Source organism: Empidonax traillii, unplaced genomic scaffold (genome assembly GCF_003031625.1).
Source record: "Empidonax traillii isolate 1590-97213 ecotype Southwest subspecies unplaced genomic scaffold, ASM303162v1 scaffold718:size422569, whole genome shotgun sequence".
Lineage (NCBI taxonomy): Eukaryota > Metazoa > Chordata > Aves > Passeriformes > Tyrannidae > Empidonax > Empidonax traillii.
Window position 1 is genome coordinate 153,965 of NW_020955911.1, and position 18,314 is coordinate 172,278.

Genomic DNA, 18,314 nt, shown 5'->3' on the forward strand with positions numbered 1-18,314 from the left:
TGGCCAAATTTCATACTGAGATATCGGACAGCAAACCCAAATAAACTCTGTTACAAAGGCACACCAACAACAGAGGAATTAGTTAATTAATTAGGAATTAAATTAGTTATTTTAAATTTGCATGTGAAAAAAAAAAACAAACAACCCCACACCAAAATTATAATTCTTTACCTTTATCCTGAGCGTAAAGTTCTGAACCTGGAGGGGAAAAAAAAAAAAAGAAATGTTGTTTTCAAAGCTTGCAGACTGAGAGACAGCAACGTGTGAAACTGTTAAAAAAACCCTCCCCAAATCCCCCTCCTCAGACAAACCAAAACCACAGGTACCCAGCAGAGATTTAAGTTACCAAACTTACACTGCAAGAAAATCACCAGAAGAGCAAGATACATCTCGTTCCTGAAGGACAGACACTCAACCCCACAAATCAAACAATATTCATCATCAGAGGTGACGCCTCCAGGTACCAAAAACCACCTTCTGGCCTTTAATCCCTTGGCGTTTTTATGGAAGCCGATTGAAATTTGCCATGAAGATCTGTAAGTTATCCCAGGTTCCTCCACAGCAAACTGGCTGGATCAAGTAATCGTTCCCATTACTGGAAACTGGAAATGGCAAACAATGAGAATCTATCTGCTGCTCCCAGGCAGATTACTGGTCAGGAAGTGACTGGACTTTTCCTGAGGGCGCCACCAAATGCGTTTGCTTTGTTTAATTTCTTAAGCTGTATTAAAAAAACAAGAAGTTCCAATGATATTTATCCCGCAGTTCCTGTCAATAGGGGTATTTTTAAGTCACGATTAACCACTTAGGAACACAAATCACCTTTGCTACTTGAACGCAGCAGATTGTTGAGCAAAGATTTCCCTTCATCCTGACACGGTGAATAGATGGACATAATTACCCATTTTTCCCCTTTACATCCATATTTAGGTGTCCCATCTTCGCCGTGGCTGTAGGGTGCACAATAAATTCAAATTATCTCAGAAATCAGAGAAACCAGAATATGGATAGGCAGATCTCTCACACTACCATCATATATCAGAAACATGGATCTACAGCAGATTTTATTTTATGCAGTTAGAACAGTGCAAAGCCTGCAAAAGCACAAACCTTACACCCCACAAGAAGAAGAACTGGTTGGAGTTTCAATTCTCAGCAGAAATCTGCAGCAGCACCGGCACAATCTGAAACGGGGCACACTTCTCAGTGGCTCAGGATATTCCTTTCTCACCATATCAGCCCCCTTTTAAGTCAGGCTTAAGCCATTCCCATCCTGAACAGCGACTCAGTCCACAGGTTTGACAAAGAGAGTTGAAGTTATGCCCTTCAAAAAGTGAGTCTGGAGTTGTGTGTCCCAGAACTCCCCAAACAGTGATTTAGTTATTCTTGAAAATTGAGTGTTCAACTCTTAATGTCTTCTCTCCTTTGTAGACAGAGTCAATGCTTTCCTTTAATCCCAGCAACATTTTCCAAGCTTGTTAAAACACTGTGTAAAACAACACAAAATACGCTCACAGAAATCTATAAACCAGACAATTCTCATGAGCTTCACTTACATGAAATCCTTTTTTTTTTTTTTTTTTCTCCTGGGGTAAACGAAAACTGTATTTTTCCCTCCCAAAAAATCAATATTTTAAAGCTGTAAGTGTGGATTGTTACGCACATAAGCAGGGCATTTTGCAAAGGGAAGCAGAAGGAAAACACTCATCTGGTTAACAATGCACCAGTGGTGAACAAGCACCTCTCTGGCTGTTTCACAGAATGGCACAATAGCCACGGCAATTAATGACTAAAAGCCAAGCCATTAACTACCACCAGTGTTTGTTCTGCTCAGCCCAGGCTGTTGGAAAAGCATCACCAACAAAGGACGGGGGGTTTGGCCGGTGGCCAACAATGGTCTCCAGGGACAGGTAGAGGAAAAGGCCAGGAGGACACGTGGCAGGTGGAGAACAAAGGTAGATCAACCCTTGCTATTGGTAACAAACAACTGGGAAGGAAGGAGATTTTCCCCTTCCCTCCTTTCCCCAGAAAATAATTCAGGACAATGTAAAAAGCTCAGCAAAACCACACCAGTCTTTCCCACGGGGGACAAAGGTTTCTCTGGAGAAAGGAGAGAGCGAGTGTGGGCCAAGTTCAGAGCCAGGCTGGTTTGAGACTCGGGTGGAAAGGCCAGTTTTGAAGATGAACCAGCTCAGGAGCAAGGTTTGATGCCAAAAGTGGAGCACATTCCAGAAGATCTTACAGGCTGATTGCACTGTCACATTCCTGCCCACCCTCGACATTGTCCTGCAGAGGAAAATCCCGCTGGCGTTGACCAAAATCCAAGAAGTGAATTCAACTGTAGGAATTCCAGCCAAAAGAACATGACACCTGAGAGGAAAACACTGCAAACACAAAAGAACGGCTTGAAACCATCTCCCCTGGTTACCCTGGAAATCACACTGACCTAAAGAATTTAAACCCCAAAGCACCTGTGCCAGTAATACAGCTGAAGATTTTCCTAACAGCCAGCTGATAGGGAGTTATTTCTGAGTTATATAACATCTAATTTATTCTAATATACATCATATATAGAACTCTATTCAATCCCTATCTCTATTTACAGGAAAAGCAGGACTGACCTCCGAAATGCAGCAGACAGAATAAATCATTCTAATCCGACCCAATGCCCTTTGAAACCCGTGGGAATCATCACATTTCATCTGCTGCCAACGAACTGGGCCCTTCAACACGAAACCTCCTGCGGGAATTCCCACTTTCTGCTGGCTGGATCCCCCACCGCTTGCTTACACACGACATTTCCTACGAGCCCTCAGCCCTGGCAGCCGAACAGAGCTGAGCTGAAACGAGAGGCAAAGCCTGTTTTGCCAGCTAAGGGGAAAAATGCTGAATAAGATTTTCAAATTTTTCCCTCTGCAAACACAGTGTTTTCAGGCAGTGCCTCCTGACAGGAAAGGCAGCTGGTTGTTTCCATGTGCTGTCCGGGACAGCGCAGAGTGGCCGCGCTGCTGGAGCTCAGCACTGACAATTCACTTCCTCACACCCAGCCCAGCCAGTTCTGGGTCCCCCTCAGCTCTGCCTCCTGCTCTCAAATGCCTGTTCCTGAGGGCAGCTTCACTTTCTCCTCCAAAGAATTTCTATCTCACCGATAAAAACGTTTCTGGGGTCAGAAATCTCAGCCCTCGTACGTAATTTCTCGTGTGAGGTCACTGGTTTTAAAAATAGTTAATTGCTACAGAGGTGTGTCTACAAATGTTTGGGTTTTTTTCTGAGTTTTATTTTAAAAGCTCTACAAATTCAGAGGTCTGGGTCCATCTACACTGAAGTCAACACAAGTTTTCCAGTAACTAAACCAAGACCGAAAAAGCAGCTCTGATTTCTAGTCCCCCCCATTCATGACACAGATAATCACGAAATTATTTTGATTTCTTGCAGCTGGGAGCTGTTTTGCTCAGTTCTAAATTCCTGTTTCAGTATGCTCATAGATAATAGAACTATGACAAACATTGCTGTTTACACAAGTCTGGACAAATCCCTGGTAAACTGGGAATGAAACAAGTTCTTTCTACATTTATTTTCAGGGCATAGTGTTTTCTCTTGATTGTGGGACACTTGAGTCACTACTCTTTGTTTTAAAAGTGTCTCTTTATACCTCCCCAAAGAAGAACTAAAACTTATTTTTTTCTCCATGGATTTGAATATTTACAGAGTACAATAAAGACATTAACACTGCCTTTTTTTTCCAGGAGTCTGGAAGTTCTACAATTTACAGAGACTCTGGACTGCCAGTTTGTGCACCTGGGAATAAATTGCATTTCACAATGGCACCATCTGCTGGGAGATGAGCACGGCAGAGAAGTGCAATTCAACATGTAGTAAATTAAACTGGTATCCAACACCCCCTCCAAATGGCAACAGGAATTAAACCCGGAAAAGCAACTGAGGGAACCAGGGGCAGATAACAACAGAATATCACTGAGGCTTTCACACTGCAACTGTTCTTTTTAATAGAACAGGAGTTAATTATTGCTACTTGGTTTTTATGCTTCCTTATTGAATGCCATGCAACCACAGCATTCCCACAGCAATTCCTGAACACATTTCTCTGGAACGCTCTTCATGCAGTGACGTCTGAATTTATCCCATGAGAAGTGCATTGGTAACTCCAGTTTTCTGTGTCCCACCCCAATCCTTTCTTTCTTTTTCCAGTTTTGGGAGAGGATTCAGAGGACAGACACACCACATTTCACCTTGGGGTTATCAAACTGGGTGCCCAAAAGTTATTTTCACCTGTTGACGTGGCCTTTGCAAACTGCAGTTAATTGAAAACCAGGCACTATGTCAAAATTCTCCTTCAGAACCTGAGCATCACTGCAAGAAATTTAAAGCTACCTTAAATATCCACATGGAAGAGATCCTTCCCTCTTCTGCTCTTAATTGTCCTCCAGGAAAACAATCCTCTCACAAACACCAAGCAGTTAAAATAAACAGCAGAGTAGCTCCCACAGCTGTTTTTAAAGGAGTGTAAAAATACGGTTATTCAGTGAGGATCCAACTATATCAGTAAAACCTTTCTGCAGACAAAACAGAGCCTTCATTTAAGTCATGACCAGACATAACTGTCAGTACAGGGTGATTTCTAGCAAACCTTCTGCAGATATCTACTGTAGCAGATGCTCCTCCAGAACCTCTCAGGATGAGAAAATGGGGCTGGGAATAACTTTCATCATTCTGCTGAAAAATGCAAATGTCCCTGGCAGGCTGTGATAGAACAGACACAGTGAGAGGCTTTCACAGCCTTACTACAGAGCACTATCACACTATTTACATTCCCAAGTGAAAGAGCTGACCTTGTGAATGAAAGCTCAGTTTTATTCTCTTCCACCTGCTCGCTTGAGGCAGAATATTGTCACAGCACCGAGTGATAATTATTTCCATTTCTGATTTTTTGACTTACTTGTTTTGGCTGGATGGCTTCTGCTCTGTAATGTCATGTTCATTACTCTCTGCTAAATTTATTCAGTTCTTCTTACATGTACAGCCACTTTAATTCCAGGCAGGAAATTCGTACGTCTAATAAAAAGGGAACTCTGAGCTCGCACAATGTCTTACTGTTGGCATCAAACTCTCTGTGTACATGCTGAACAAAGCAACATCACCTCAGTCCAAAGTCAACAGCCAGCCCTGCCAGGAGAACAATCAGCATGGAAGTAAATTCACTTCCAAACCCTAACCAGGGCTTTGGACTTGCCCTCTTTGGACACCCAGGCTGTGCATCCCAAGGGAACCTGCACACACTCACCCCATTGAAGCTGCTGTAAATGAGAGATCCTGGTGACAACCAGGCTTTCATTTTTTGAAAGGTATGGCCAAATTCACAGCTCATTTGCTGGGTAACCATTCCCCACTGCCCACACACAAGGAGAAGCAGCTTCTTAGAAAGAGAAAAGCCTTGGGTGGTGGGTGAGCACCTCCACAGCCCCTGAGGGGACAGGGCCATCTCTGAGGGGACACCATCCCCAATGCCAGCGTCTCAGGGACTGTGGGTGAGGGTTTCTGACAAGAACTGGCTGCCACACCAGGGAAATGCACAAACACCCCCCCAGTTGTTCCCCCAGCAGCTGCATTTTCACAAGTGCCTCCTGACAGCTGGGAAAAGAAGTTCCGCCTTTGTGGTTTGCTGTCAGCGTTTCCACCCCACAAACAGTTGTGAGGGGAGGGTGGAGACTGTCCTAGAAGAAATTAAAACAAAACAAAACAAAACAAATCCCCTCCACCCCCAAAATTAAAAAACCAAAAAACAAGGAGGAAGGAAGTGCACACACATTCTGTGAGGAAGTTTTGCAATGCTGCAACAGCCCCGGGTTCAGAGGGATCCTGTGTTACACCTCCACACTGCAGGGCTTGGTCTGGTTGCCTTCAGAGACTGGAAACAAAGACATAAGAAATCAGATCAGGATCACAACAACTCTTTGAAGGCATGTTCTGTGTAAGCAATTACCTCTTCACACACCACAGGGCCTGGAGCCCCTCAGAAGGCACTGCCTGTGAATGGCTGATGGTTACACTTTGCCCAGGGGCTGACAAGGAAGGAACATCCACTTGCCAAGCCTGTCATTTGTATTACTGATTAGCTCATCAAATTAGTCATCAGGTTTGTTTATGCAGTGCTGTTGAACTCAAGTTCCTTGTGAGATCTGGAGCATCCAATACAAGGTCTCACTTCCTCACAGCCTCACATCTGAAGTTTGACCAAAATATTTTCCAAACAGGCTGGCTAGCTATAAATATTCATTAGCATCCTAAAACTTCTAAAAATCTGATACTCTCTTTTTCCTGGACTTTTTTTTTTTTTTTTTTATTATATTGCTGCTAAAAAACACCCAGCACCAAGTACTTCCTTAGTGTCAGCCATATTGTACTATTGTACTGTTGTCACTTGTACTATTTCTGGCAAACATGTGACTTTTTGATACGGATCACTGATTGATCTCATTGCCTTTTAAGAACAGTACCAGAAAAACTACCCAAAGGAGGTTGTAGCCAGGTGGGGGTTGGTCTCTTCTCCCTAGTAACAAGTGATAAGACAAGAGGAGACAGCCTCCAGTTGTACCAGGGGAGGTTTATATTGCGTATTAGGAAAAATTTCTCCATGGAAAAGGCTGTGAAGTGTTGGCATGTGCTGCCCTGGGAAGTGGTGGAGTCACCAGCCCTGGAGGGGTTTAAAAGACACATAGATGTGGCACTTGGGGACATGGTTTAGTGGTGGAGCTGGCAATGGTTGGACTCAGCGATCTCAGAGGTCTCTTCCAGCCTCAGTGATTCTGATTCCATACACGGCAGGGCTTTCTACCACCCAACTCACGTGGAAAACTGCTGATCGTGGCCTAGAACAACTCCAGGCAACACTTACCTGTACCCCAAAGTGCTGCTCCTCACTCTGCCCACTGCCCTGCCTGCTAAAAGCACATGGAACATGACCAGAAAGTCTTCACAGAAACATCAGCAGAGATCAGCACTGCTTCCATATTTAGAACTTCCTCAAGCCCTGGAGCCACTCCTCGGTCTCTTTTGTAACCCCACCAGCTCTCTTGTCCAGTATCAAGATGTTTTTTCTCACAATTCTGCTGTTTTCCTACCGTAAGCCAAGGACCTGCTTCTTTCCTACTCCAAATCTTTGGAAACCAGAACCTTGCAGATGTTTCTCATCTGAAAGCTTTTTTCTTTTTCTTCTCTTAGCTCAGCTTCCTCAGCAGATACAGAGAACTACTGCAAGTGGCAAAGGTAGGTTCTCTTTTGTTGATTTTGAGATATGTGTTGCAACTGACTGTTAACCAAAAAATGGGGAAGGGAGTTAAAAATGTCCAAAGAGTTCATGTAAAATTCAATCTTTTGCCTGTCTGTGCAGTGAGGCAGTTTTGTACAAAGTTAACAGGTCTCTTTGCTGACCCGTCTGTACAGTCAAATTTGCTTTAAGTTGTTAAAACATTTTTTCCCCACTAGAAATGCTGATTTTAGTTATGACTAATTTAGTACCACTTTTTCTGAAAAGACAGATTTTTGTTACAAAATTATTCGTACAATCTCATAAAAGGAAACAAATCTGAGAGACCATCAAGGCCCCTGTTGCTACTATTCAAAACTTCAATCTACTTACACAAGGTTAATTCTGCCTTTTTGCATACAGCCACAAATTAAATACTGGTTTTGCTTTCAGGTTCACATGCTACCTTTCACAGAGTACATAAGGTTACTTTCCCCTACAATTAACACCCCAAATATTTCATTTATCTTTTGTACTTCTATTATTTTAACTGCAGTTGTAGTTGAAAAATATTTTTGTTGGTTCACCTGGACACACCTGTGGGCTTTGTGGGGCTGTGCCCTCCTTTGCATGAAGACAAGCACTTTTTGTCACGGGTGAAACTGCAAACTGGTTTTAAAAAGTATGAACCTGATTGCCTGCTAATGGAGGTGGAAAAAAGTACACAATGCCCTATTTCAACAGAAATATAAATATAGCTTGGTTCTCAACATATTTTGGGAAAAACCTGGGAGTTTTTCGGGTGATAGGTGCAGTCAACTCACTCGGAAGTTTCTCCTTCCCAGGGATCCTGTCCAACCCCAAGCTCGTGCCGGTTCACAGTTTGAATGTGGTGATGAAGCAGAACGTGACCCTCTCCTGCTGCTCTGCCTCTGCATCTGCACCTGTCAGGTACACCCTGTTCCAACACAACCAGCAGGTATCCTCTCTGAACAGGTCAGACTCCACCCCTGCACTGTTCACCCTGACCATCAGCTCTGCCAGCGACCTGGGTCCCTACAAATGCAAAGTTGAGCACAACAGCTCCAGTGCTGGAAAATACAGCAACAGCCTCACCTTCACCCTTCTAGGTATGTCTGGCTGGGCACCTTCCCAGCACCATTTATTTCAGGGGCACAGTCCTACCTTTCCTGCAGATGGCTGTTACCCCTCAGCACTCAGCAGTGCTGCCCTGCCCTGGCTCACCAGACCCTCCATCCTCGTTTTTTGTTGTTTAACTGTGAGTCTTGCTTGGAGCTTGTCCTGTACTCAGTGATTGAGTTTTCTTTTCACAGAGCCAATCTCCAAACCAGTGCTGAGCTCCCCCAGCTCTCACCCAGCCAAAGGCCAGAACGTGACCCTGTCCTGTTTCTCCCAGAACGGATCTCTTCCCATCACTTACACGTTCTTCAAGGGCAAGCAAAGCATCTCTCCCCCAAAGATCATCCACGAGAGGGAAGCAGCCGTGATTTTTCTATTTGTCAACTCCTCCACTGACTCTGGAACCTATAAATGCAAAGCTAATAATAGTTTTCCAAACAGTATGAAATACAGCAACAGTTTCAACTTCACATTAGCAGGTAAGAGCGTGTGAGAAGAGTTATCATTGACCAACAGGGACCACACCAAGTTCAGAACGCTCTCATGACCCAAGTTTTTTAGCCAGATATTTTGTTCCTGCAACATCATGTTCAAAATACCATTTTTTTACAACAACAAAAAACATTTTAGTATTTAAAACACATGCAAAAACATAGAATTCTGTGCAGCCCAGATGGGAGCAGCTGAAGTGCCCATGAAGAATGACTGTAAAAGACTCACTTTCACAAGAGACCCCTGGTCCACCTTGGGGAGAGTCTGGTTTCATTTTCCTCTCTGGTCCTAGGGCAGAGCCTCCTGGCACCACCAAGCTGGGGCTGTGCCCTCAGGACCCTCCTGAGCACTTACATTGATCCAAAAGCCAAAAGGAATTCCAAAGATCTTGATTTAAATGCACAGAAAATACTTAAAATACAAAACATTTCACTACAGAAACACTTCTTTCTTCTTCTTTTTTTTTGGCAGAAGAGAGAAGCCATTCTCAGGCCCTGATAATTTCTCTTGGGCTGATCCTGCTGCTACTCGTAATAGGATTTGCTCTGGCAATTCCATTTTTCATAATTCCTTCATATAAAGCAAGTGAGTTACTGGAATGTCTCTTTCATTTTCATTTCTGTTGTCGATATATTTTTAGTGTGTAAACATCACCTTCCCAGCAGAGCAGCTCTTGGTGATTTAGGATGTCGTCAAGTCTCCTCTCAACCAGCACTTGGCAACTTAACAAAAAACACTGACGAGGCAAACCTGGTTTGGATGGCAGGTCTGGGATGGGAGTAACAAAACAACATCTACTGTAATGCACAGAAACACTAGAAGGAATCAGATCTCACTGGAAAGGGAAACCTATTAAAATCTACTAAAATGCCCTTGGTTAAAGAGTAATATTTATCACGAAAATAACATTATCTGAAGCCTCCAAATATTCAAAAAATACCATGAAACTGTTTATTTCCCTCTTAAGAAAAACTGTTACAGGTGTGAACACTTGTTTTTCTTTTACAATTTGCAGAAAAATACAAGTCTACCAGGCCCTCAGCTGGCTTCACATCGACGGCAAACGTGGAGGAGACTGAAAATGATGTCATATATGCAGAGATTGGTAAGTTCACATCACCCCCATCAGTCAGGATGGTGTGGGCACAGCTCTTTGGGCACTGCAGGAGCAGCGCTGCTGACCCTGCCTGGCAGAGGCACTGTCTGAAGTCCCTCAGAATCCATCTCTGGCATCACCAGATGTCTCTTTTGAAGGGGAAAAAAAGAAACTCCCAAAGCAAACCAACAGCAAGGGTGTGATGTTTCCCATTTCTGAATATCAAAATAACTACATATCTCCAAACTAACCTGCCTTCCTGATCCTGCAGCACACAGGGAAGGTCCTCACTGCCCTGCTGTGCAGCTGCTCCTGCCAGGGGTCACTCAGCATCCCCCCCACAGCCTGCAAGGACAGGGACAACAGCTCTGATGAGGTCCAGGAAAGCTCCAGAAAAACAGGATTTATATTCACTGTAAAATGTCACTGTTTAATTTCAAGATTATAGGGGGAAAAAAAAAAAGTCTGATCTAGTTACTTGTAATTAACTGCTGTTCACCATCTTCAATCCAGAGCCTGTTAAGCCAGAGGAAGAATACATCAACTTTTCTGTTATTAGAAGAGAAGATGAAAAAGGTGAAAACCTCAAGCTGTAATATTGGAATATCTGATGCTCACAAACATGTTTGGAGGGGACTTTGCTGGGTGGAGGAAGGGCTCAGACAGCTGCAGTTGTTTGTGAAATTGCTCAGTTACCATGGAGAAATTAAAGTAACTTTAAGACCTTTGGGGGGGGGAGGAGGGGAAGAAAAAGAAAAGAACTATCCTACGACCCAAAAACTCAACAGCCTCACTATGAAACCATGCAGATGTTATTGGTAACCGTGCTGCTGATGTAATGTTAATTCTTCTACTGGGGTTCTGTACCAAAAAAGCAATTGTGAATTGTGCTATTCTGGCTTTCAGCAGGGAAGAGGGCATGTCCTACAGTCTATTCAAAGGTCCTCATCAGAAACTGATCCCAGGTATGATCTCTTTTGTGATTAACTTAATCATGTGTTTTTAAAGAATTCTGCAGTCCCCAAATGTGATAAAGTATCAAAAGTTTCACAGGAAGGGATGATGTTCAGATAGCAGTTTCCTGGCCTAGGCAGTCTGTGGATAGATAAAAGCAAGATCTCAAGAGTTATAATATCTAAGGACTTCAAGTTCAGAGAAAAAAGGATGGGGGTTTCTCAGTTCTGCATTATTTCAGCTCTCAGAGAAGGGACAGGATGACAAAATTACCTTTTGGAACAGCTAATTCCCAAACAAATTCTGCATCCTGCCACAGGCTGTTCTTAGCTAATCCTGGGTTGTTCCAATACCATTCCAGAGCCAGCTTATTTAGAATTCCATACGTTCAGCAAGTCACACTATGCTGACCTTGCACTATATCTAACATAATTACACTATGCAGCAATTATTGTTACAAAGAACTCATTTTTAGTTAAAAAAGAAAATTTTAAGGCAAGTTCTTGTGTTTCCTGACACTGATGACTATCAGAGGCCACGGGCCTTGCTGCACACAATTTAAGCACTTTACACAGTGACTCAACAAGCTCTAAACATGTAAATCTCCAGAAGATCAGAAACACTCAATTCTCTATCTATGCAACCTCTTGTATCTGATTTTAACCACTCTGCTCAGTGGGAAAAATGTCATCACACATCAGTCTTTCTCCAGCATTTTAAATACACAGGCTTTTCCTTTCCACAAAAAATGCTTGTAAAAAAGTCACAATTTGCTTAAATCTATTCCTCTGTTACTCTTGATAACTTACTTCTGATTTTTATGTTTATCAAGTGCAAGATGAAGTTGCTTGAACGTTGAAGAACTGGGGCCATGTGATTAAAATACATTCCTACAAACAGATAGTACAAAGATACTGATTTATTATAACATTTGGAAGCCTTCTATATAAAATCCCATTTTCCAGCCGAGATCATCATTGTGTCAGCAGTACAGATGAAAGCTGAATTTTCAGCTTAGGGTGGAATACTTTTACTGGAGAGCAAAGACACGAGTGAGGATATGGTTAGCCCTGCTAACCAGGGACAAGTTGTGTCTCTTCCCTCTTTCCAAGGAAACCTGGAATTGTTGGCTGGCCTAGATTTGGCAGCAAACAGATGCCCCACCAAACTTTAGCAGAGCCATCTGCAGAGGAACCACTGAGCCCACGACAACGCTGAGACCGCTCCAGGCACAGAGGCTTAAGAAAATCCCTTTATTCAGTGAATCTCAGCTTACACATTTTTGGCTGACGTCACGTACTTGGTTAAAAAGTCCTTCAGCCTAGAAATGTGCATCATCTCCTTCATGGTGGTGTCCCTGCTCCTCAGCTGGACCACCCCGTTCTCCAGAGTGGCATCAGTTATCAGGATCATGAAGAGAACACTCATCTCATCGTACCTGAAAAGGAAAGAGCCCCCCTGTTACTGCTTTGGGCGTGTGGAAAATAATCAGATCAGTTATGTGCCAGTGACCACAGGCTGTAAATGGTTATTTTTGCTGTACTGCACTAAGTCCAGGAGGATGACACCAGTTTTCTTGTTGCCGTTCCTTGCTTTCCTGATTGCAGTTCTTTAAATTATTTAGCTACTTTAGTACATAAAAGAATGTTATTTAGTGACCTATTCCAGGAATGTTTTTGTAGAATTCATTTGATTTACTGTGAATACTACTGCACATGAACAAATAGCTGTATTTATTTTCCCTCAGGAAGAAATATTCCTCAGTATGCTCACCATCCACTGACATGAGCAGCCATATGCCCCAAATTCACTCCTGATAAACATCATCTATGATGCCCCCAAATGGAATAGCTGTTTTTATACCCACAAATAATTCCATCACATACATTGATCGTAATGGTTCCAGACTTGGAAGAACTTTTAAGGTTAGTCACTATTTGAAACAGTACCTAAGAATGGAACACAGAACCAGAACAGATGCAAAAACAGGGGGGTGAGGGTGGGAAACAGTTCTGAGAGCTTCTGACTCCTCTGAAGACATTTACTTTCACTAGGAGAGTCTATAAAAGGCATTTCCCACTTCCAGAGAAACAACAATAACACATGAAAGGCTTAGACTTAATTTAAAAAATGAACAATATGCTTTTCATAATAAACCCACTCAAATCCAAGTCTGTAGTTTGGGATCGATGCCTCCAGTCACATGGTTACTGCACCCAATGACTACTTACAGAAACCAAGCATATTTTCTCTAGGCCACAGAAAGTCATCTTTTACCTTCACAGTTTAATTTACCAAAGATTGTTTCTCCTTACTTTGTATAAAGCTGTTCCAGAGACACTGGCACAGTCTCAAGATAACCTGGCCACACGGAAATTCTGTTTTCTGTCAGTTCGTTGAACAGTCCTTGACAAACCTGAGACCATTCAAAAACAAAAGTTAAAAGACAGACTGGGAGGGTTTGAGACTCTGCAAAGAGACCATTAAAACTCTAACACGTGTGGTATTAACATTCCTAGCTGGTGTTAATTTGCTGGCTGAAATAATCTCCACATGAAAAGCAGCCTGGCAATTAAATCTCCATTTCTGTTTAAAAACAGTGTAAAAGTTTCCTCCTTTCTGTGAGGACTGACATAAAAACTTTTAAAAAATCCTCCTGAAGATGCAACCCACATGTTAAGATAATTCTGGATTATTAAGAAGCTGGGAGGGACCGTGTTATTTATTTTCCTTAATTTTGCATGGAACAAGTAGCAGGTCCATGAACAGCACCAAAAGAAGTTGTGTCCACACAAGGAACTGCCTGCAGTGACTCACAAGCTGCACAGCAGGAATCAAAGCAGCAGGAAGATTTTCCCCCCAGCACAAACCCTATCTGAATTGTAACATGGAGATCCAATGCTCAAAATTAAAATGCTGTCTTACCACATACCTGTCTCAGCTCTGTTGTTGGACCTTTTCCTACGTCCAAGGCCACTTTGAGAGGTGCTAAACAAGGATGGAGCTTCAGCACCTAATAGATTCACAAAAGGCAACAGATTACCAAATGTGTTTAGCACACAATTCAACAGAACCAGGGAAGAGTAAGTTTAACAACTGAAATTAAGGCTCTAAACAGGCAAAAATTTTCTCACAGCACGAATTCCCAAATTAGCAGCAAGCTGTATTTTATGTAACCAGCACACTCACACTCCAGCCACATTCACAGGGCAGATATTACTCAATTCTGGCTGAGCCCCAGGAAAGAAATGAAGATTTGTTAGCAGAGCTGCATCCTCTTCAGGGGAGCCAGAGTGATCAGAGAGAGCCCAGCAGACACTTCCCATCCAATCCACTGCCTGTTCTTAAAGAACAAACAGCTGTTTGGGTGACAAGCCCTGTGTGACAGCCAGCACTCAAACTGCAGAGAAACAGGGGGAAAAGTGGGAATAACCATGGCCCTTGGGAGGATGCCCCACTACCCCCTGTGACCCACTTTATTTCTACTCTTCTCAGCCGCCTTCAAATGCTGCTGGAAGAGACAAATTCCTCTTTCCCACAAACAGCATTCCAACTTTCTCTTAACTCCTTCACTGCTTGCATGGCAAGAGCCTGCCTACCCATCAGAGAAAAAAGGAAAATAGGAAAAGGAACCTCAGAATGAGAGAAAAATTGCTTCTGTGTGTGACTGGTGGGCAGTGCCATGGGCCAGCCTGGTGCTACCAGTGAGAACAGTCAGTGTGCCCCCATTTGGGAGGGGAAGGGGATGGTCAGGAGGGAAAAGGAGACATTTCCATGCTTGAATTTACCATGTTGTCTGTGGCTTTTGTACTTAAGGCTTTTCTTACACTTTCTCCAGGAAGTTACCTTTCTCTGTGAATTTTTCTTTGCTGTTAATGGGTTCTCAGCCAGCTGCAGGGAATCAAAGAGATAGGCCAAGACTCCTCGGTCCAGGTTTCCATCCATGGACAGAACGTGAGGAATGACATTCCTCCTTCCATCTCGGCCCTGAAGAGAAAAAAACCCACAAAGGAAACATCAAAGATTGACCCCAAAAGCCTTTTGCTTGCTTTAAATGTATAATGAGGCACTGAGGGCAAGTACCCTTATTATATTTAAAGCACTATCAGACATGTATTTTAAAAAGTTACCAGAAATCTTAGAAGTGTAACAGGAACCAGGTAACACTGGGGAAGGCAGAAGGTCAGAGGAGGATGGGATTAGTTTCTTGCCTGCCAGCATGATCATAAATTTAAATCTATGGCAAATACACTTGAAATTGCATTTTGCTTTGGAGGTGTGTAGATTATTTCAAAGTGACCATGAGGGTCTCTCCCCACGTTCCAAGAAATCCCTGCCCCAGTTTTGCAGGGTTGTCTTCCACCTTCTCTATAGAAATAAACTGCAAAGCCAGGAAAGACAGGACTGTCATGAGAAGGAGGAGGTTGCAATTTACTGGTAAAATACCAAGTTTCTCTCATTTTCTCAGTTCAGCCTGACTTCAAACATCGCCATTCACCAGAAGTTTGTCCCTCTCCAATACATTCAGTGGAGAGGTTTCCCTCTGATCCATTCCCCCTTTGAGTGTGGTAACTCCTCTAAAGCCATTTGCAGAGTTTATAACCCATTAATCTACATAATATTCCACATATATAGATGTGAACAAGCTACAGCAAGAAAAAAACATTTACAGGCTTTTTAGATTCAATCTGAACACTGCAAAGCACAGTCTGAGTTTCCCTTGGCATCTTTTAACAAATACAGGTAAAGACTGTGGCACTGACAACAGCTCTCTTGTCAATATAGCTCATTTCTAATTACAATGAATTAACTTTTGGGAAAAAAAAAAGTCCCCTAACACTGTTTTATCAGCTTCTGAAAATGAAGGTCTGACTGCAGAGTATCAACTGTACTACTTTTACAGCAAATAACAAGACAGTCACCTGCTAAGCAACTGGACCAGCAAAGAAACCTTCTCTCTCACACATTACCCTCTTTATCAGAAGAGATTTTTGATATAGTGAAGCTTACAAGTAATTTTGAACTTTCCCCTGGATACATCTGTAACAGTTCAGCATCACCAAGGTTCTTCAAGGTTTCGATTGTTTCTGTCCCCCAAGGAAACTTGTAATGTAACTTAAATCCTCTTCTGCCTTCTTCATCGTGGAAGTCACTGCTGCTGAAGTTAGATGGGCCTACTGCAAACTGAAAATAAAAGGGGTAAGAGGTGCAATACTGTGAATCCTGTAGTAACTAAAAAAAAACCCAAGTCTGCATGCAAGCTGAAGTCTGTGATTTTCAGCAAAACATCTGTATAAATTACAGCCCAAATCTCTCTGTTGTTTCATGGCATTTTAATCTCCCATCACTTACAAACACAAAACACTTAACCTTCTGTAAGTCATGTGATAAACTTCCTGTTGAGTTTGTCACAGACTTCAGTAGCTTTTCAGTTTCCACGAGAAATCAGCCCATTTCAGGGACTAGAACAGGCAGCCATAAAACCAACCAGGGTGACTGTTTCCCCTCTGAGGCACTAAGAGCAGGCCAGGATTCCCCAGGGATAGGCTACTGTTACCTTTCTCCACCACTGGAGCCTCTGGCGTAGCCAATAATCGAGCCACTGTCCTGCAGTTCTGGGAGCACTAAACCATGCAAGCAAGGACGTGGTGCTCTCGCCTATTCTTTAAACAATAGCAAGGGCAGCAAGTTAACACCTTCGGAGATAACAGGGAAAAAGCAAGAGACAGCGTTCAAAAACAATCCAGAAGTGAAACAAGTGTTAACAGTTACTTTAAGCATGGAAAGGGATTAATCCTCCTACTACTCTACCTTGTAAGGTTTTCGTTGGGTTGTTCACTTTCTGGCAGGGAATGAAAGCACACTCCAATCTGAGCCAGGCCACAGGGCAGTCTTTTGTTCACCAGCTCTAAGCAGCTGACATACTGTGCCAGAACACCTGTCAGAAGGTAAATCCCTGATTTTAGTGGCCACTGGGAAGTTTCTTACGTTTTCAGTCTACTAACAGCAAACACAGCACATGATATAAGTGCTGTTTCTATGTGAAGCCTCACTAGTGCTGATGCTTTGCAGGGACGGGCTCAGCAGCCTGGTTCCTCTGGGCACTTTGATTTGAAGGTGCCTTTCCCCTAATTACAGGGAGTACACCCACTGCCCACCTGCGCTGCTCAGGTCCTCGAAAAGGACACAAACTCACAGCACGCAGTCAACACAGCTGGAAAATTCCCTTAAACGCAGCTGTTTCTCTCCCAGCCAGGACCCGGCTCGCAGAGCCCAGGCTGTGCGGGGCCGCCCGGGACCTACCGGGCAGGAGGCTCTCCCGCAGCACCCCCGCGGTGCCCAGCACTCGGTCCAGGGCCGGGCTGTGCCCGCAGCCCCGCAGGGCGTCCCGCAGCGTCTCCGGGTGCAGCAGCCGCAGCCCCCGCGCGTCCCGCGGGGCTCCGGGCGGGCCGTGGAGCGGGGCATCCACGGCGAACACCTGCTCCCGCGGGGGGATGGCCGAGTCCCACCACTGCGCCGCCAGGTTGGCGCGCAGGGCCGCGCCGAGCGGCCCGAGTCCCGGGTGCTGCCCGCTCAGGTAGGCGCGCCAGGGCAGCGGCCCCGCCGCGCCGAGCAGGAAGCGCCGCCGCCAGCACACCTCCAGCAGCTCCGCCCCGCCCGTCCCCTCCGCCCCAACGCCCCCACCCGCCGAGTAGGGCCGCGCTGGGCACCCCGGCGGCTCCGCCCGGCCCGGGACGCGCCGCCGACCCGGCTCGGGCCGCCCCAGCGCGGCGCGGCCGCCCCAGCGCCGGCCCTGGCGGGCGCCCAGCGCCATCTTCCCACCGCCCTCACGGCGGGGCGCGGCGGCTGCGCATGCGCGAGGGCACCGCCCCTGCCCGCCCCGCCCCCCGGGACACACCGACCTCACACCCGACCCTGGGCCTGACCCCGGGCCGAGCTCGGGGTGTCCCCAAACTTCATTACCTGTGCCCGGCCCGAGTCCTCGCGCCTTTGGTAAACGGTGCCGTCGGATAGCTTTAGCAAAAGCAATTGGTGTCTTCAAGCTGGACTTCCTCGCCTTTTGTAAACGTAGCTAATGTCGTCGGGTAACTTCTGCAATGGAAGTTGTGTAATACAGAACTTTGTGTTTTGAGCGTTCAAGATCACACAAATAAACATGCATTAGGTAGGCGGAGCACATGTAGGAGGGTTCACGTAAATTTTACTGTATAAATGATTTCCCCTTTTAGCCCATATTTTTGGAAGCATCCACCTTGTGCCCTGCACCACGGAGCCACATCTCACCTTCCCCTCTTGGAGACACAGGTCCAGAGCTCCCGGGGGGCTGGAAGGGGCAGTGGGGTGGGAAAGGCCCTGCTGTGGCGGGAA

The 18,314-nt window shown here is 44.7% G+C and overlaps 2 protein-coding genes across 5 annotated transcripts in view; both read right to left on the bottom strand.

Annotated features, from left to right (window-relative positions):
* PECAM1 (platelet and endothelial cell adhesion molecule 1) overlaps window positions 1-667 on the bottom strand; it is a 28,882-nt gene extending 28,215 nt beyond the window's left edge. Inside the window, exons 1-2 of one of the 4 annotated variants that reach the window (XM_027900360.1) lie at window positions 356-667; window positions 172-198 (exon numbers count right to left, since the gene is read on the bottom strand). In XM_027900360.1, coding sequence (XP_027756161.1) covers window positions 172-198; window positions 356-389 — 61 coding nt within the window. In that variant the 5' untranslated portion in view covers window positions 390-667. The remainder of the gene's footprint in view (window positions 1-171; window positions 199-355) is intronic. The other 3 variants (XM_027900361.1, XM_027900362.1, XM_027900363.1) reach the window with 3 other exon arrangements.
* Window positions 668-10,303: 9,636 nt separating this feature from the next.
* On the bottom strand, window positions 10,304-17,760 carry POLG2 (DNA polymerase gamma 2, accessory subunit). Its single transcript, XM_027900370.1, has 9 exons — window positions 17,250-17,760; window positions 16,758-16,884; window positions 16,504-16,609; window positions 15,957-16,130; window positions 14,793-14,933; window positions 13,879-13,959; window positions 13,262-13,362; window positions 12,223-12,384; window positions 10,304-10,337 (listed from the first exon to the last, which is right to left on the bottom strand). Exons 1-9 carry the CDS (start codon window positions 17,758-17,760, stop codon window positions 10,319-10,321), a joined length of 1,422 nt encoding a protein of 473 aa, XP_027756171.1. The 3' UTR covers window positions 10,304-10,318.
* Window positions 17,761-18,314: the final 554 nt, after the last annotated feature.